Source organism: Cheilinus undulatus, linkage group 23, assembly GCF_018320785.1.
Source record: "Cheilinus undulatus linkage group 23, ASM1832078v1, whole genome shotgun sequence".
NCBI classification, from domain to species: Eukaryota; Metazoa; Chordata; class Actinopteri; order Labriformes; family Labridae; genus Cheilinus; species Cheilinus undulatus.
The window spans coordinates 7,084,783-7,104,725 of NC_054887.1; the positions used below are offsets into that span (position 1 = coordinate 7,084,783).

Genomic DNA, 19,943 nt, shown 5'->3' on the forward strand with positions numbered 1-19,943 from the left:
CCATTACCTGAATTATTTGGCCACTCTCCTATCTTTTGTAATGTCTGCTTTAAGCTCACTGTTGTCTGCTGAAGAGCGAGCAGGGCCTGAACTCTGTTACAACACTGACCTCTAGTGTCAGCTCGGCCCAGCTCCGGCTCCTGGCTGAGTTTGAAACGTGACATTTTTAGCAGGCTCATTGGCAGTCCTATCTAAGGTAATGAATCCGCTTTGGACAAACTGCCTGGTTTTGAAGCTTTAGCCCTGCAAACGCCCGGAGCGGGGATTGCCCAGGATAGGGCAGAGGTAGATTAGGAGTCAGTGTAATGAGAGGCAAAGCGTCTCTTTAGCTCACCCTTTGTCTTTTTCCCTCCATCCTTCTTCGCCTTGGAGGAGAAGGAGAGATACTCCTCTGGCCGGTGGCTGCCACACAGGCATTGGCTTTATTTTTCATCATCCTGTGCTCTCCTCCCTGACGGATTCCTCCTCTTTTTCCTGGACATTTTTTTTTTCTGCTTCCTTTTTCTCCATCCCGGCGCTTGCTCAGGCCAAAGTGGCCTCACGTCCTCGACAGGGGATTGTCAGATCTTCTCAAATATGGAGAAAACAGCAGCACACCGGTGCGCAGCACACTGGTAATAGGCATAATAGGGTCAGGCCTGCATTTAATAAACAATTACCCATCTATAATAGATGAGTCCAGCTCCTAAAGGCCCGGGTCGAGCTAGGGAGAAGGAGAGAGAGGGAAGATGGATGAATAATGCAGACAAGATGCCCATCAGAGCGCCCAAACGCAGGGGCCCACCAATTATCTTCCCCGGCTAATGATGATCATATTGATGCACTCTTCTCTCTTTCACGTGGAATCTGACATTTCCACCTCACAATCCCTCCTTTACACACAAAACACAGTCATGACTTTTTATTTTATTTTGAAAAGTGAAGCAGCAGGCTTTCCAAGTGGTCACACCGGCCGTCGCTCCCTCTTTTTTTATGAATTACAAATCAATCCGGTGGCTTCCATTCAAGGCCAAGGTCACCCCGATTACACAAGGTTATAGAAAGTGTGTACTGGATTAGCATACACGTCCGACAGAGCGGGGGAATTAAAGGCGGTGAAAAACGCTCCCCCTGCTCTCCGCTGTATTTGAATAGACGGCCTAAGAATCGTGAAAACAGAGCGGCGACGGGGAGAAGCTCTCCGGCCCTCAGGATCAGAGGTGGCGAAGGGGGGAGCTGGAGTTTAGCAGATAGGGGCCTCTGTAGACCGCTTCAGTATGTGCTATGGGAAATGCACGCATCCATTCTGACTCCCTTTGGGCCAAACTCTCTGGTAATAATGGGATCAGACGGAGCCATGACCCTCCCAGGACTCCGTACCACTGTTAGATATTCTATTACGGTAAAAAGAAGTCCGTGCTCAGCTACTTTTCTCACTCCTACTCACAGTTGTTTTACTTTTATGTAGCTTTAACAGCGACTAATCAAATTATTGAAAGTTTCCGAGGAGGAGACTTCATTAAGAATTGAAGAGAGTGCACCGTGACTTCTGAGCACCGTAAAACCTTCTAGTTTATAAAGCTATGTATCTTCTAATCATATCTAATGTTCTTTATGCATGCAAGGATATTGTAAGCTATTAACATATGCACAAAAAGTGAGGCCCTAGTAATTGTTCCTTTTTACCATTTAATCCCAGCACTGGAAGATACAGGCGAGATCACATTAACATTTACATTTCTGAATCCCTCCACCTCCTTGATACAGCTCCAGCAACTCATCTGCCTTTACATAATATCAGGCTGTATTAATGCTACATATGGCGCTCCACTGGATTTACATTTTCCTAATGATGTGCTTTTATTCTTTTTTTTTTTTCTTCCTCCTCCTGTCCTTCCCTTCACCTCCAGCCTGCAGCCCACGGTGATTTAAAACACACACAACTGTACTGCTGTTTTTTTTTATAACACAAAGCGCTGGGTCGAGACACCTTTGGTCGCCCCGGCCCCCATCTGTTGCACATCTGGAAGTGGTGCGCCGCACCAATAATTGGGAGTCAATTTGTTTGAAGTTATGTATTTGGCATCTGGCACGATTCATAAAAACTCTGGAAATCGCATTAATTTTATAGCATCACGAGAAAGCTCAGCCACTCTTTTTAAAACTTTTTTTTTTTCCTGTGTGGGGCCTCGCCGCCTCGCCAGGGGGAGTGACGTGGGAGTTTGTCGAGCGCTGGACAGGGTGTGGTCCTGGAATAAAAGCAGCATGGAGGCTAGTGCTCTGAAGAAGCATGGGATGAATTACAGAGAGCACTTTAGAGAAGTCTCATTGCTTAAAATTTAACTTATTCCTCTTCCTCTATTCTTTTTGATTATTTTGACTGTATTAATCAAACAACATCCATTTTAAAGGGCAATTTTTCAATTGATTTTTAAGATTTTGATAGCAGAAAATGTAGCGGATCAATAACAAGGACGGTACACTTTTTGTTTACACTCCATTAAAACCACAATTTTTGCTCCCACAGCCATCACAGGAAAAAGAAGAAGAAATGGCATTTTATGATATTAAGCTTTCATTCTGGAGTCATTTTCCTGGTTACCTGTAGGGGCGCTGTTGTAACAATTTATTAGAATCCTAAAATCATAGGCGGAGCCAGAGGGTGTCTTTTGTGGTTTCAGCCCTGAATGTTTTCTTAAAAACCTTAAATCTTTACAGTTGGTTTAAAGTATGTTGCTTATGAATTTTACTATAGATAAATGCAAAAATAAATAAGCGATGATTATATGGGCCTTGCTGATCCTTGTCTTGCCTTGCTGATGTAATTTTAGAGCCAAATTTGATGAAACAATCAGATGTTTTTTTTAACCATTAAGAACTTGTGCACTCACGACATTATAAAAGTAATTTTATCATTGTTCCAAAAACACAATGTTCAGCATTTTTGTGAATAAATTGATATCTGTAATCCCGTATGTTGCGTCTTTGTTTGAAAATGTGTTGAGATTGGCTCTGATTTGCAATCACATTAAGAGTACATTAAAACAAGAAATTCAAGATAATGAGTAACAAACAACAAAGAAAAAAATACAAATAGGAACAAGTACATAAATACATAATTCCAACTGTAAACTTTTATTCCAAACTCCTACCCTACCCATGCAATCTAATAAAAAAAGAGATCCGACATTTTTAGGAGGTAGAAGTGAAAATTAATGAACTTTACTAAGCTGTATTGTGATTTTATAATGATAAAGACACTTTTAGCCTGATTAAATGCATTGTGCTAATTCATAACAGAAGTTATACACAGTTAGAGAACACTGATGGGTTGAACTGCATCATTTTTGGCCAAATCATGAAAAGGTTGTTTGGCATTTTAATTCTAAATTTGTGTTTAAACATGCATAAAGATGCACACAAGCAAAACATTTTTGGGGAAGCGGACCGTTGTTTGTACATATTTGAAGTTGTTGCTCATTTTAGACATTTTCAAGGTTGTGGTACTCCCCTCTAAGGAAATTCAATTTGCATGAAATATATGAAAAATATGTCTGTTATGTCTGTGTTATGCACAGCAACAGTTGCTTTGAAACTTTTAGGAACTTTCTGGAAAGTTTTTGGGAATATATTTGTATGTTTGGGATGGTGATATTAAGTGTTTTGGGGCAGGGACAAGGTGCTCTAAAGTTTAAGGTAATTTAAAGGGAATTTGGGAAATTTGTTTGGAAATTGGGCTTAGGAATTTCCTGTAAAATTTTCCAGAATTTTGATGATTTTTTAAGGAATGTGTCCAGAGGTTTGGGGGATTTGTTTTGAAATTTTCCATTATCTTTACATGAATTTTCCACTAAATTTCGGAGGGATTTTTTTTTTTTTTTTTTTTTCAAATTTGGGGGATTTTGATTGGAAATCTTTGGTGGAATTTAGTGTGAGATATTGGGGATATATTATTTTTATTTCCAGGAATTTATAGGGAATTTTTTTGTAAAAATTTTACTTAAATTTTAATGCATTTTTATAAAGGTTTACTTTGATTTTTTGGCATAATTTTAAGAATTATTGATTTTCACAGATTTTAGGGGGGAATGGGAGATGTTTTTTTACTTTTTGTGAATCCAATAATTTCAAAAAATCTTTTAAGGCCTCTAGAACTTTTAGTGAAATTTACTTCATACTTGGCCTGATACTGTTGTCCCACATCAGGTGGTTTAAGTCCTACTCAGCCATGTGTTGTTTCTACAGCCTTCCAGAAATCTGTTGTGTCTTGGAGCAACTGATCTCTAGTACTTCACAAACATATCCTCTGTGAAATTACTTCCAAAAAGTAAAGAAATAACACTTTGGTGTTATACAATGAGATAAGCCAACTGTCCTCATATGCAGACACATTTTCTTAAGTCGTAGCAACTGAATTTTACTTGTACATTTATTTTGGGTTAACTTAAAATTTTAAGGTTCAACTAAGCTGTGGATACTTTCCTTAACTTTAAAATTCTGTTCAACTTATTACAACATACTCTAGTATTTCTTATTTTTCCTTTAATTTTAAACATCAATGCATCTCAAGGAGAGAACTTAAACAACTGAAACATGCACATTGAACCAGGAAGTGCTGTTCCACTCTGTTTGGCACACCATCCATGCCATTTTGAAGTTGCTCCCCACAGGTTGGACTTTTCCTAACTCAGTGGGTAACTTCACCCATGGGGTAAAAGTGTCTAATGCACAAAGGCATTCTGCAGATCAAGGGATGATTTTTAAATGATTGTAATATGAGTAAAAGTAGTTTATTTCAGAAGGCACTAATTATGTATTAATAATACAGTAATAAGTAGTATTAATCTAGCTATTTCTCAAGAATACGGTGGTAATTACCTTGAAATAAGGTAGAATTTTACCAGGTTGTAACCTGATAATATTAAGGAAGTGTTCACTTAGTAATAATGTATATTTTATTAAGGAATTCATTGTAATATAGTTGCAATTCTCTGGTAATTAGTTGGTATTTTAACCTAACCTTAACCCTAACCCCCTGACCCCCTAACCCCCTAACCCTAACCCTAATAATATTGTGTCAATTCTCTGGTAATTAGTTGGTATTTTAACCTAACCTTAACCCTACCCTAACCTCCTAACCCTAACCCTAATTATATTGTAACAATTCTCTGGTAATTAGTTTGCATTATAACCCAACCTGACCCCTACACTAACTCTAATAATACTGTGTCAATTCTCTGGTTATTAGTTGGTATTTTAACCTATACCTACCTGAACCCTAACCCTAACAATACTGGGGCAGTTCTCTGGTTATTAGTTGGTATTTTAACCTATACCTACCTGAACCCTAACCCTAACAATACTGGGGCAATTCTCTGGTAGTTAGTTGGTATTTTAGCCTAACCCCTAACCCTGACCCTCATAATACTGATACAATTTTTGGTTATTTGTTCCTATTTTACCCTAACCCTTTACCCCTAACCCCCAACCCTAACCCCAACAATATTGTGGCAGTTCTCTAATCAATTGTCCTTCACCCTAACCCTAAACATTACCCTTAACCCTATGCAAATCCCTAACCCTAAATAATTTGTGGTAATTCTGAGGTATTATTCAGTATTTTACCAAGTATTATCTCAGAAGTAAAATGATATTTTCTATTTAAGTTGTTTGATAACTCCTGGGTAATTTCTTCATTTGGCCCTCTAAATGAAAGTGAGTCCTTGCTGAATAAATGTAAAGTATTTTTACATGGTTAGGGGCTTAGCGCTTAGGTTCAGGGTTAGGGTAGGGTTAAGTTTTACCACTCACTTTCATTTAGTGGCCCAAAATACAAAAATTACTTTAGAATTATCAAGCAACTTGCATAGAAAAATCTAAATATAATCTTATTTCTAAGAAATGCTTCATAAAAAAAACACCAGATGCCTCAGAATTACCACAATATTATGAGGGTTAGGGTTAAGAGGTTGTGGGGTTTGGATAAAATACCACCTTATTACCGGAGAATTGCCACAGTATTTCCAGGATTTGAAGATTAATACATTTTTACTGAGTAAATAGTTCCTTTATTATTATTATGATATTTATAAGTTATTAATCTGTGAAAATGAATAACTTCTTATTACTTGGTTGTTGCCAGAGAACTCAACAGATGATAACACTTATTACTATAAAATCACTCTGTAATTAGGGCCCATTAAAATAATACTTTCTGAAATACGCTTAAATTGAATGAGTACTGTTTACTTAAAACTAAGATGTGTTCTATCACCTCAAAAAAATAAAGGTGAAATAGCTATTTTGGAATTTAAGTTAGTCAACTCATTTTTTTTAACAACCTTTCACTATTGGGTCTCACAGTGAGGTTTTGCAGGGTGCATCAGACTCACAAGTGTGATTTACACCAGATTCAGGCAGAGAGAGTGAGTGTTTTAACTAAAATTAAAGACTAAAAAGTAGGACTTCATTGGACTGAAACTGGACTAAGTAGTTTTTTTGTTTGTTTGTTTTAAGACTAAATTTAAAACAGCTGAGAAAACGAACACTGCTTAGATCATTTCTTATTTTTCCTGAAGGGCGAAAAGCATCCGGGGCACTAGTTTGCCACATTTCCCCGCAGACGAGTGCTGACTGATTGAGAAGCTGCATGGTATTGTTTGTCACACAGCTCGGAGTCACAGCTGAAAATAGATATGACACTTGATGTTTGGAGCCTCACTGCCGCCTGTCAGATTGTTATTCCCACTCAAATTTCACCTAATTTGTGCACAAGTCTTGTCACAGTCCAGATCCTGATGAGGGCTTTTAGGTGGATATTTTTCCTGCGAGGAGATACACACCTGCGCTTGCGTGCGCTTACTATGCATATATGTGTGTTTGTGCTTGCACATTTGATTAGGCTTGTTTGTGTGCAGCCCTGTGCACGTGTGCTCCAAAGTGAGTCACCTCAGCAGAAGGTGATTAAGAGTTGCCAATGGCAGGCTCGACAGGTGAGCACGTTGTAGCACGGCTGGCAGCTTGTGGCATGTGCACAGGTGACAGCTTCTCCCCGCTCAGTGCCGGTGTCAGTGTTGGTGGGTGGCAGGAGGTCTGACAACGTTGTTTTGGTGACAGAACGACTTCGCTGTGAGGTTCACGACATCACTTGGCTTCTTTAGATTTGTCAGTTTATACTGGGAAGTGTAGGTACTACCATGGACTTAAGCATATACTTCCAAAACACTATTCCATAAGTAAAAGCTCTGTTTACCCACTGTGGTGTGTTTAATTTTCTGCTTTTTTTCCTGAATAATCCACCTGAAATGTTCTCTTTTGTACCATCCGCCTGGCCTGGCTCTCCTTTTTATCGCCCCTGCATGAAGACAAACACAGCTCACTGCTGCCACCTGCTGTCGGAAATAGGACACAGCAGCAGGCTTGTGAAAGTGAGGTAGATCCTAAACAGAGACCATTTTACTGTACATGCAGGAGTAGAAATGCACAAAAAAGACTGGAATAACATTTAACAAGGTGTTCACTCTTTGGCAAGCATTGAAACAAGCTTCAGATCTGTTTTTATGCTAAGCGGATTTAGGAGAAAGAGAAAGAATTAAGATGTGGGTTCCAAACTTTCCCAGATTTGTTTAACAGCCTCAAATCTCTGTTCTCAACATCACTAGTGGACTTGGAGGAGAGGCAGTGGGGGGAAATCAACCCTCTGGTGCCCTAATGTTTGAAAAGAAAGCTGCAAAAGTGCCCTGTTGGATACCTCTGTGGTGGATGAGCAGGACAAGTGTTTTCTAAGGGAACAAAATTTGCTAAACGACCCTCTCTGGTGCCCTATAAAAAGAGACACTTTGACTAAGTGCCTGCTGGATTGACCTCTAAGTAGAAAAAAAGATAAATTGCCCTCTTTAGTACCATCTAGGTGGACAAAATTTTAAAAAGTCTCCTCTTAGGTATCCTGTAAGTAGACAAAATTTGACAAAATATCCTCTTTAGTGCCCTTAAAGTGGAAATAATTTGACAAAGTGCCCTCTTTGATACCATTTAGTACACAAAATTATTTAAAGGGCCCTCTTTGGTTCCCTTTAAGTGCACAAAATTTGTGAAAGGACCCTTTTTGGTGCCTGCTAGTGGGACAAAATTTTACAAAGGGCCCTCGTTCATGCCCTGTAAGTAGACAAACAATGACAAAGTGCACTCTGGATTGCCCTCTTTGTAGAAATAAAAACAAATGGACAAACTCCCCTATTTGGAAGGGGCACAGATGGCTTAGTGTCTTGGTAGCGTCCCATGTACCTGGACTGTTCCACGCTGTCTCTCCCCTGCTCTCTCATAGCTGTTTGCACGTCTTTCCGCTGTCCTCCTCTCTAAATGAAGGCATAAAAAGCCCAAAATATATCTTAAAAAGCCCTCCTTGGTGCCTTTTGAGTGTAAATAATAGAGTGGCACAATGCTGGTGCCCTGTATGTTGTCAAAATTTGACAATGTGCCATCTTCGGTACCCTTTAAATGGACAGAATTTGGCAAATCGCCCCATTTAAGTGTTCTTGAGGTGAACAAAATTACACAAGGTGCCCTCTTTGCACTTTAGTGCTCTTCAATGGGACAAAATTTGAGTAACTGCCTTTTAAAGGACCCATGAGGTGGACAAAATTGCCCAAAGGACCCTCTTAGGTCATGTTGTAGTGGACAAGATTTCACAAAGTGTATTCTGGATTGCCCTCTAAGTAGAAAAAATGGTAAAATTGCCCTCTTTGTGCCCTGTAAATAGAAAGAAGTGTATCAAAGAGAACTCTTTGGTGCCCTTAAAGTGTACACAGATTTACAGAGTTGTCAAAATTTGACAAAAGTCCCTCTTTGGTGCCATTTTAGGGGGCAAAAGAGGAAAAAGGCCATCTTTAGTAATCTGTAGAGGAACAAATCTGACAAAGTTTGAACATTGGTGCTCCTCAAAGGGACAAAATTAGACAAATTGGCATTTAAAGGGCTTTGAGGTAGAAAAAAACACACCCTCTTCAGGGCCCTTTAAGCAGACAAAATTTGGCAGAGTGTTTTCTAGATTGCCCCGTGAGTAGAAAATCATCAAACTGTCCTCTTTGGCACCCTGTAAGTACAAAAAATTTAACAAAGAGCCATCTTTTGTGCTTTCTTGGTGGACAAATTCAACAAAATACCCTCTTTGGTGCTGTTTTAGTGGAGAAAATTTGACAAAGTGTATTCTGGATTGCCCTCTGAGTAGAAAAATCATCAAATTGCCCTCTCTGGTGCTCTGTGAGTAGAACAAATTAACAAAGCGTGCTCTTTGGTGCCCTGTTGGTGGTCAAAATTCCACCAAATGCTCTCTTTGTGCCCTTTGAGTTTTCATAGTTTCATGGTGCAATCTTTCATGCCCAGTATGTAAAAATTTGGCAAAGGTCACTCTTTGGTGCCTTTTCAGTGAGCTAAAGTGGAAAAGGGCCCTCTTTTGTACCCTCTAGATGGACAAATTTGACAGAATTTGAATGTTGGTGTTCAAATTTTGGGACAAAATTAGACAAACTGTCATTTAAAGGGCTCTTGAGGTAGACAAAATTACATCAAGTGCCCTCTATGGTGTCCTCTAAGGGGACAAAATTTAACAAAAGGCCCTTTTTGGTTCTCTTTTGGTGGACAAATTTGACAAAGTTCCCACTTTGGTGCTTTTTGAAGTGACAAAATTAGACTAACTGCCCTTTTAAAGGCCCTTGAGGTCGAAAAATGCCTTCTTTGAAGCCCTCTTTTAACAAAATTTGACAAAGTGTACTCTAGATTGCCCTGTGAGTTGAAAAATCATCAAACTGTCCTCTTTGGTACCCTGCATGTAGAAAAAAACAACAAAGAGTGCTCTTTGGTGCCCTCTTGGTGGACAAAATTCAACAAAATGCCCTCTTTGTTGTCCTTTGAGTGTACACAGTTTCACAGGGAGCAGGCTTTGGTGCTCTTATTGTCAAAATTTGGCAAAGGCCCTTCTTTGGTGCCTTTTTCAGTGGGCAAAAGTGGAAAAAGGCCCTCTTTGGGTGCCAGTATTTCACAGGGTGCCCTCTTTGGTACCATTGGAATGGACAGAAGTTGACAAATTGCCCTTCTAAGGGCCTTTGAGGTGGAAAAAGTGCCCTCTGATTGGACAAATTTTTACAATGTGCCCTCTTTCGTACCATTGGAGTGGACAGAAATTGACAAATTACCCTTTTAAGGGCCCTTAAGGTGGACAAAGTGCCCTCTAATTGGACAAAATTTGTCAGTGTGCCCTCTTTGGTCCCACTGGAGTGGACGGACTTGTCCTTTTAAGTGCTCTTGGGGTGGACAACTTACACAAGGTTCCCTCTAAATGGAAAAATTTTGACAAAAGACTCTTTTTGGTGCCCTCCAGGTAGACAAATTTGCCCTTTTATGGGCCCTTGAGGTGTACAAAATTATAAAGTGCCAGCCTTGGTGCCTCCTAGGTTGACAAAATTTGACAAAGTGTATTCTGGATTGTCCCCTTAAGTAGAAGAAATTGTCAAATGTCCCTGTTTGATGCCCTCTAGGTGGACAAAGCTAGATAAGGGGCCAATTTTGGTACCCTGTAAGTAGACAAAATTTGACAAAGACCCTCCTTGGCACCCAAAACTAGACAAAGGGCTATCTATGGCATCTGCCAATAGTGGATAAAATGCAATGAAACGCCATAAATGGTCAATAAATGGTTAAATAGTTTAAGATACCTGATCAGTCCTATTGCAGAAGGGTAATAGATATACGGTAATGACCAGAGTTCCTTAGTATTTCACTGTAAACGTATTTCAACCACACCACACACAGTTGGTGCCTTTCTTATACTTCCACCCCCTCCCCTCATATGTCCTGAGTCCGCCACTGCTCAGCCTCAAACCCAGAGCTAATGAGGCAAACATGTTGCTGATATCACATACCTGCACTGTTTCTCTCACATCACCAGGCCTTGAGTGGATGAGCTGTGATATTCCAAATAAAAAAGTCACTTGTTCTGATGTCACCCTTGCCTCATCCGACCACATTTTCCTTTTGAAGCCTGCATAACTGGCCTTGAACTTTGTCCATGATCTCCTTTGATATGGAGCCAAATGAAGGAAATGTCTTTTTTCGGGGTACAATGCTTTGTCTCCAGCCTGAAGTAGTAATGACAGTCAACTTATTTTCTCTTTTTGATACTTTGTCAACACCGGCATGCAGGTAAATTAAATTCATTTGTCTTATTCCACCTTTTACTTCGGCTTTCATCCGCTCCTGCTCTCTAATTGGATTTGTGTATTTTTCTTCACTTTCACAAGTCGACAAAAATCATTGAACACAAATGTAAATTGAGCCTTTTGAAATTTCCCTCATGCTGACTCTTTCTCAGATACTCCTCATGTTTTTTATAGCATAATGAAAATCTATATTTACCTACCGCTTTAGCCAATTACCCGTAAACATCACACAGCACTTTGTAGCTGCGGCTACTGTACTCAGAGTGTGAAGTGATTGATCGCTTCTGTCTTGTTTGCGGCTAAAGAGCGAGGAGTGTTTCGATTTCATTACGCACTAATAACACTCTGAAACATTAATTGAGGAAAGCTTTGATGAGAAATCCTTGTGGGAAGTATTGGCGTGTTTTTTTAGACTGTTCTGTTTGTGCATTATTAATGCATGACTTGAGGATTGGATGTAGATACAAGCAAAACAGATGAGATCTGTGGTCCTGTCGGGGTAAAAGTTTCTGATGTGTGCAACAAACTTTCTCAGAAAACACTTCTCGGTGAAATAAAAGGACACATCTCTCCAGCCTGCTTACCTCAAAGGAAACTTTCCAAGCTCTTAGCTAACAGCTCTCATGCTAACTCTTCATCCCATCGCCATTATTCGACCCTCAAGGGCTCATCAGCTCACAGTAGGCTCATCAGAATTATTACTCCTCCTCTTGTCTTTATTATCCAATTTCCCTCCTCTTTCCGCTCCTTTTCGCCTCTCATTGCCAATCAGCCACCTTGTAAGCTAGCGCTTCACCTTTGAAGATTGAAACTTTCAGTCTTTGTTCATTTTTTTTTCCTCCCAGCAGGATCTTTCATGCAGACTTTGATTTTTTTGCACTTACATTTCTGAGTTAAACCTGAAAGACTGTGGCATTTTGAAATATCTCAAAGAATAAAGGGATTATTTACAGATCAGTGTTTGTGGTTGGTTTTCAAGTACACTTTAGGGGTTTTCAGTTGCAAAACTAGCAAAATTATGTCAGGCTACGACAATTTCATCCAAATTCAGTATCCTCTTGTTGAATTTTGGCTGTTTACTTACTTCACAGTAGGTTTTTGGGTGTTCCTTATAAAAGGGAGACTTACGTACGTGAATGCCCACGGGGTGTTGGGTTCTCTGAGACAGTGTGGCGTCCCCGGTATCTGAGTGTGCGTACGAAAGTCAGAGTCTTTTGGTCTTCGGCCTTCCAGTCTCTTCAGTGCATCTTTGGGTATTGTTGGCAAGACTGTATGTCTAATACTGATGTGCTCAGGAGAGCAGGGATGGGAGGGTCAGCTGCTAGATACGGGAGCGCCAGCTGCCCCTTTACAGGTACCTGACATGCTTTCCCAGATCCATCTCACTGCTTACCGGGTGCCTAGGACCAAGTGGACTGGTCTAAAGCAGAGGTTCTCAACCTGGGGTTGTGAGACACTGTGAGGGGGCCACCAGATGCCTTAAATGATTTCAGACTATGTATTTTACCAATTGTAATGAAAATATATGCATAAAATTAATTTTATGTTAAATAAAAACATGGTGACTTGGTGAGATTTATGCTAATGTTAAAAAAGTCCATGAAAAGTAAGTCTTGGCCCCTCACAGACCAAGAGCATGGCCCTCCTTAGTCGTGACTTATTGCTCGTGTCATTGTATGTGTCAGTAGCACTGGTGCTAACAGCTACCTCAGTTTGGAGCTGACAAACTATAATTGGGTTCTAATGTTGAAAGTATTTATCTGTGCCACTTTTTAACCACTTTTCCCCAATTTTACCACTATTATTAGCCACTTTTCATTAACTGTGCCTAATTTGTACCCATTTTTGCCTCCTTTTTATTCATATTTGTCATCTTAGAAAACCTGAGAATGGTTTGTTTCAGTGCACATTTACTGAAAAGTGGAGAAAGGTACTTTCCACAATCCCCTCAAGTACTTTCTGGTACTTGAGGGGAGGCCAGGAGCACATATTTTTGTTCGAAATGCCTGAAAAAGTGATTTTTGCATGTCCCCTTTAAAAAGTCTTAAATTTTCATACTACAAACTAAAAAATGTCAAGTTTATAATGTAAAATTTACAATATTGTAGAGTTTAAAAAAAGTAAAAGAAAACTGAAAACAGTAGTTGGATTTTGACTTTAAAGTCTCAGAAATACTACTTTTTGCTTTAAGTACATTTACGTCTTTTAAAGTAAAAAAAAAAAAATCTATTTTTTCATGCAATCAACAGGTTAGGAACAACTGATCTAGTGTTGCAGTATATCATCCAAAAGTACTTTTGTTACATACAGTATATTTTGTTTGCAGTAGTTTTTGAATTCTTGACTTGTGTTAGAGTAAATACATATGCACTATATGGACATTTGGCCACACCCATTAATTACTGAATTCAGATGTTTGCATACATTTGTGATACAATCTCAAATGTGGGCGAGAGGCAGGGTGCACCGTGGACTGGTCATCAATCAGTCACAGGGCTGACATAATGCAAACAATCGACCACACTCACACCTACAGGCAATTTAGAGCAGGGGTTCTCAAACTTTTCGGGGCTAGGGACCTGGCCCGAAGCTGGCTTATGTGGGAGTCATTGGTTTAGTATGGTTGTTTAATGGCGCTGTGTGATTTTAAATGATGGTATTAATTAGATAATTTATTTTAGATTATTTCGCGGCCCCTAGGGGTCCTTAGACCGAAATTTGAGAACCACTGATTTAGAGTCACCAATAAAGCTAACACGCATTTTTTTTGGAATGTGGGACAAACCTTTACCAGGGACCTTCTTGCCATTGTGCAGTCCAGCTTTACATCCCATCACGTTATAAATCTGAATTTATTGATACTAAAGGCGTACAAATGTCTCATTTTTATTGTAAATGCATATACCTGACCAATGTTTCTTTGTCTTTTAAAAGGTTCAGCCCTTCCTCAACACCGTATGTGGAGTGATACCCAGATGGATGTGAAATATATCCCGTGCCATGGACATGTGGAGCAGACTATCTGATTTGTCAGGTGAGTAAATGCCTAACTCTAACCCTGAACTTTGCCTGAGATATCAAAGATACACAAAATCAGGTGTATCAAAAAAGGGGTTTATTATATTTTCCCCACCCCTACTGAGACATACAAAAGGTAACATGTTAGGTGATAATATATATCTTTTCCTAAGAATACATGGATTAGAACATATATAAATACATAAACACTTATTTAACAAAAACACTTAAAAAGACAAAGACATGATTAGGCATTGTGGTGAGTCAACAGTTACAGATTTGTGTCTTTTTTAAGACAAAACTGTGAGTTTGAATAAGGCACAAAACATCATCACAAGCCAAATAATCCTTTTTTGACATAGTAGTATTTTGGTTAAGAAAAGATGCATTTTGGCTGTTTTTCAGTGACTTTCTTGCATATTTTACAGTGTTTGGCTACCACAGTGTTTACCAAAATAACAGTAGACATTGCCGTTTATATAACATACATGAAGGCTGATAAATGTCTCCCTTTTTCTTGTAAGAGTCTGTTTCCGCTCTGTCTGGGAGGCAGAAAAATAGGTCTATAATAAAGTTACACAGAGGAGCAGGAAGTCCATCGGCTGCTCAGATACTCATTTGATTGAAGTTTTGAGCACTGTCAGGTATTTTAGCTGTCATTGAAACTGGCTGCAACCCTCAGAGTGGTTGTTTTTGTACACCTGGAGCAAAAAGTCATTTAAAGGCTTTGTGCGTGCCCTTCACCACTCAGGATTGCTACTGTAGAGCAAAGTCTTATAGGTCGTCACCCTCCGCGGAGCTGAAGCTGCTCCTGCGGCTGCTGTCTTTGGATGCGGCTCCGGGCGAGCCGGCTGAGAGAAGTGGGTCGGTGCCAAAAGGTGAGAGCGGGTCGTCCATCAGGATCTCGTCCAGCCGGTGCTCCTCTTTGAGCGTGGCGCTGAAGAAGTCTGTGAAGTGGGACAGTGGGTCGGAGAACGTGGTGCAGCCATCAGCGCCGGGGATGTGATCCTGGGGCACGGCAGCGCTGGGGATGGAAGGAACACCCGCCACCACAGCTATCCTCTGGAGGTAGTCGCTGTTGGGGTCCTCTTGGTAGATGGGTGGCTGCTGGGGCTGCTGAGGCTGGGGGGACGATTGTTGCTGCTGCTGCTGTTGTTGCTGTTGTTGTTGCTGTTTGAGGAGGTGGGAGGAGAGTTCAACTGTTCCCAGAGCTGTTGTCATGTTTGGGAGGCCGTGCGCTCGGGCCTGGATCTCAAGCTCCTGGAAAAAAAACAAAGGAAAGAAATTAATTTAAAGATGGCACCATCATATCCCCAAGTACTGTGAAATTCATAATAAAAGTCACCCTGGTATATAAGCCACAGTCATTTTTTGGACTCCAGACTAGCTTCGGTACAGTAGCTGAGCTCTGGTGCTTGTTGTTAGACTCACAGCCAACTAGTCACTCTGTAACTGTTGTTCTAGATGAGGAGTGTTTCCAGTCAAACCAGCACTCAACAGCAACTTCAGCAGCAACTGAATACCCCCCGTTTGGTTAAAAGCATGATTATGACCTAATGGTGAAGAAAAGCGTTAAAAAGTGGTGTCAAACCCTTCCAGTGTGATCTTATTGTGTTTTACAGCTCATTCTAAGAAGCGAAAGTGAAGTGGCCACATACAGGGTTGAAATTTCTATCGCTTATGCAGTGTGTGGCAGTGTCAGCTGCATGCACTTGCATCAATGTTGTCTTGAGTCTTTGCAATATTTACTGGTATATAAGTCCCCCCGGTACATGAGCCAACTGTAACTCTTTAGATAATAGCTATTTAAAGTCTGGCTTGTGCATCGGATTCATGTCAGTTAAGATTAGTGAAAGAAAAAACGTAAGCAATTGACCTCAAACCACTGCCATTTCAAAACTGGCATTTTTCCCATCAAGCCCTTGGGCAGAGTGTTTATATGTGTTAAGATGGGTTTAGATGTTGCCCGTTGTACATTAATTACTGCTGGGATTCCTTCGCCCAAATTTCTTGGGAATTGTTGATTTTGATGTTAAACACTTCTGCACCATGTGTGAAGTAATCCACTAAGTTTGTCACTTCCTGTCTGTGGTAGGAGGTGGTCCATAACAGTGGGTGGAGTGCAGAACAAGGTTATTATAGTTAAACTAGCCAAATAACTCCAACTGAAATGTGAAAATAATTTTAGCTAACTAAAACTAAGCTTTTCCAAAAACTCAAAACTGACAAAACCTTTAATCTGTGCTTAGAAAAACTAACTATAATAAGATGAAATTAGGGTCAAAATTCCTTCGTTTTAGGCTTTGACAACAGGAGACTGATTGACATGAACACCCACGCTTGAGAGAATAAAACGGCTTGATTTAACTAAAGATATCACCCAATGGTTAATTTTAGGTTTTCTTCTGAGTTTTATTTAAATATGAAATTTGAATAAATAAAATGAAAAGTGAAGAGTAGCCTGCTTGATTATTTTTTTTTTCTTATTCATTTTTTTTTATGATTTTTTTTATTTTTTTATGATTCAACCCAGGCAAGTACCCCTAAATGATAAAGAGAACCTAACACAAAATTAATAAAAACTAAACCAAAATTAAGCATTTTTGCAAAATACAAACTCAACTTAAAAAAAACAGCAGGAAAGGATTTCAAAAGCATTTAATGGAAATTAAAACAAAAAGTAAAAACTAAATAAAAATTACAATTAATGAAAAACTACTATAATTTAGGTGGAGAAAACTCAGGTCATTTTCTAGCTATGCATTTGTCCCTTTCCTCCATTGTTGCCATGAGACACCTGACTTTGCCACAGTTGTTCAATGTAAGGTGGCAATCTTGAAAAGTGCTTTGAACTGTGTAAATAATTAAAATTACAAATATCTTAAATTTACACAACTGAGTGAAAGAGAAAGTGCAAAAAAATAGCACAATATTGTGTTAAAAGTACAGTTTAGCTTGTAAAAGAAAAAGTGTGAGTGTTAAAACATCAACACTAAACCTTAACTTGGAACTCATGAGAATTAAATAAACTTGGAAAAAGTGTTAAAGCACTTAAAGCTTCATAGGCACTACATGAAAACAAAGAAAATAAGCCGAGTAAGTGGCAGAAAACTTGGACCTCCTTGTTTTGCCATCCAGTTATGTTTTTTCACCTTGATATAGATTCCATTAAAAAGGCAAAAATGAACAATATCTCACAAGAAATTATTTCAAGATAAGAGTAGAACTGCTGTTTTAAATACTACTCCACAAGAGTCGACACACCCACATCCTTAATCATACAAATGCATGTACAACTGTTTGGCTAAATATGGTCAAAAAAGATGAATTATTTTTTACAATGTACCATAAAGAAATTGTTACTAAATATTTTTTTCTTCACCAGGCAGTAAACATGTTTATCTGCTGTAAAAATGGGCATTTTAACATGGGACCCAAAAGGGATTCCTTTGGTTGGAGCAAGTCTAAAGTTTACACTTCAGGAGCTGACATTCTTTGCACTTCAACATTGTACTCAGGCTAAATAAAGCTAGGGTACTAGCTATTTTTAATTTTAGTCTTAGTTTTAGTCTTTAAATGAAATTTATTTTGTGTTTAGTCACATTTTAGTCATTACTATCCTTTTCAGTGTTAGTCTAGGTTTAGTCGAAGAAAACTCAAAACATTTCAGTCTAGTTTTAGTCCATAAAATGTCCTCACATTTTAGTCTGAACTTTTTGTTCAAGCATTTATTTTCTTGGCTAAATTCATGGAAGTGTGTTCTATGCACTCTGCCAAACTTGAGGTCTCTGCTTTCTACAGCTGAGAGGCAGAATTTTTAGTCATAGTTTTAGTCGACGAAATTAACACTGCTTCCAACCTCACCCACATCCCCTCCCTGTACTACAGTAATGTTTCAGTTCACAGCTATTCAGGAGTCTCATTGTTGATACACTCTTCTCCCACACCCACTTATCACAAAGTATAATGTCAACACATTTTCTCCCACCATTTTCATCCCAAAACCTCAGCATGACCCTATCATGACTGTCCTTTTATCGTCACCTGTGGTCAACATTTCCTGGATGCTTAATTTTTTTCTTCTTTTTCCAGGCAACTCTGATAAAACCACAATCTTTGTATGCTTGTAGCAAGTAGTTCTTTCATTAGTGGTGCTCACCATCTGTTTCTGACCTGATTTTCTTTTACTGGAAGAGCTTGGCTCATTTTCTGTATTATTCAGGTAATTAGCAGGTAGCTGCAAGAGTAAAGGAGGTCATTCAGACAACAGTCAGTCGTTTACATGCACAGTAAAGATGTGCTATGGTTGTAGCTGTGTACGGATGTTTAACTGGACTATTGTTCTTGCTCTTCTGTGAAATTAGTTTATTTACAGGAACAGGTCCAACTCAATGCTATTGCTGGCAACATTTCTTTATTAACAGAGAAGTAACTGCACTTAAAGCTTCCATCAGTGGAAAAGAGGTTTTTACCTCTCTCACAACCAGCTTCAGCAAAAGTTTGGTTTACCAACTGGCTCCACACGCCCAGCTGTGATCAGCTGACGGTCAACTGATCTTAATTATTGTGACCCAGCTCCCACAGCCAATCACAACTCTTTCTCTCAATACAGTGGTCCATTTAAACATCAATAATCCCTGCTTGTATTAATGCTGATGCACCACACTGCTGCTGCAGGCCAAGCTTAACCTCCTCCACCCCAGCCTCCTCCTTTATAGCATAACACTTGCCCCATCAGAGTCAGATTCATGCTTCTATGGATTCATTGGTTTTGAACAAATTTTATTGTATTCAGTACGCACTGTCATAGATGTATCTATCCATAAGGGGGTTTCTACCCATGAACTCTCTGTAAAGTCAAAGCATGCTGCCTGACTAACCCAAGGAGCATCTTTTGAACGAAGTCTTTGAGTAAAACTGCATATTCACTTTGCAATAAAATGGATGAATGTATGACAAGAGTATTCCTGAATGAACTTGTGTTGCTCATATGCATGTAAAATATACCTGGCATGTCAGGTTATCATGTTTATTTTTAATTCTACACGAATGGGTTCTGACTGATCGGCTTAATTACCTGGATCCTAAGCAGCAGCCTCCTATTCGCCTGCTCCAGCTTTTTCTGTCGACTCTCCAGCTCCCGAGCATGCTGCTGCTCCTTTTGCAGCCACCTTATGTACTCCACCGAGGCCTTCAGGATGGTGCCTTTGTTCCAGCGCATGTCTCTGCAAGACAGAAGAAATGTTAAAGATAACCTTTTACACAGAACCTCCTGATGTCTGCAGAATATTCTCTGCTATAAAGAAAAAAAGGGGGTGAAAAGTTTTAACACAGAGGGGTTTTTTTCAATCTCTTTTATAGTATGAGTAAGAAATGGTGATTTACATGGGGCAATTATTCATCCTTGGACATTACATGGGGACACTGAATGGGAATTTTAATAGAATAGTTAAGTAGCTGTGTGGAAAGTCCATTCTCGTACCTCCCTTGTTCGGTAAAATTAATCCTCGAGTAAAAATAGGTGAGGGAAAATGAGCTAAGTAGGAAGACGGAGGGTGGAAATGGAGCTTTGGACTCAAGGTGCTAGAGTGCAAGTCATTCTTTGGCGGATATTATTGCTTTTCTTTAAAAAAGGGAAAAGGGGGAGCCGTAGTAAAACCGTCCTTTTTCACACCGAGTGAGACATTGGTGTGATCAGCGTTAATAATCTCTTTTATCCCGTGTTAATGGCAC

General features: G+C 39.5%; 1 protein-coding gene across 6 annotated transcripts in view; it reads right to left on the reverse strand.

Annotated features, from left to right (window-relative positions):
- Positions 1–14,311: 14,311 nt before the first annotated feature.
- Positions 14,312–19,943, reverse strand: part of tfec (transcription factor EC) — a 101,445-nt gene continuing 95,813 nt past the window's right edge. For all 6 annotated transcript variants that reach the window (XM_041780302.1, XM_041780301.1, XM_041780304.1 and 3 more), the window contains 2 exons: positions 19,288–19,435; positions 14,312–15,470 (listed from right to left, as the gene is read on the reverse strand). In XM_041780302.1, the coding sequence (XP_041636236.1) occupies positions 14,985–15,470; positions 19,288–19,435 (634 nt within the window). In that variant the 3' untranslated portion in view covers positions 14,312–14,984. The remainder of the gene's footprint in view (positions 15,471–19,287; positions 19,436–19,943) is intronic.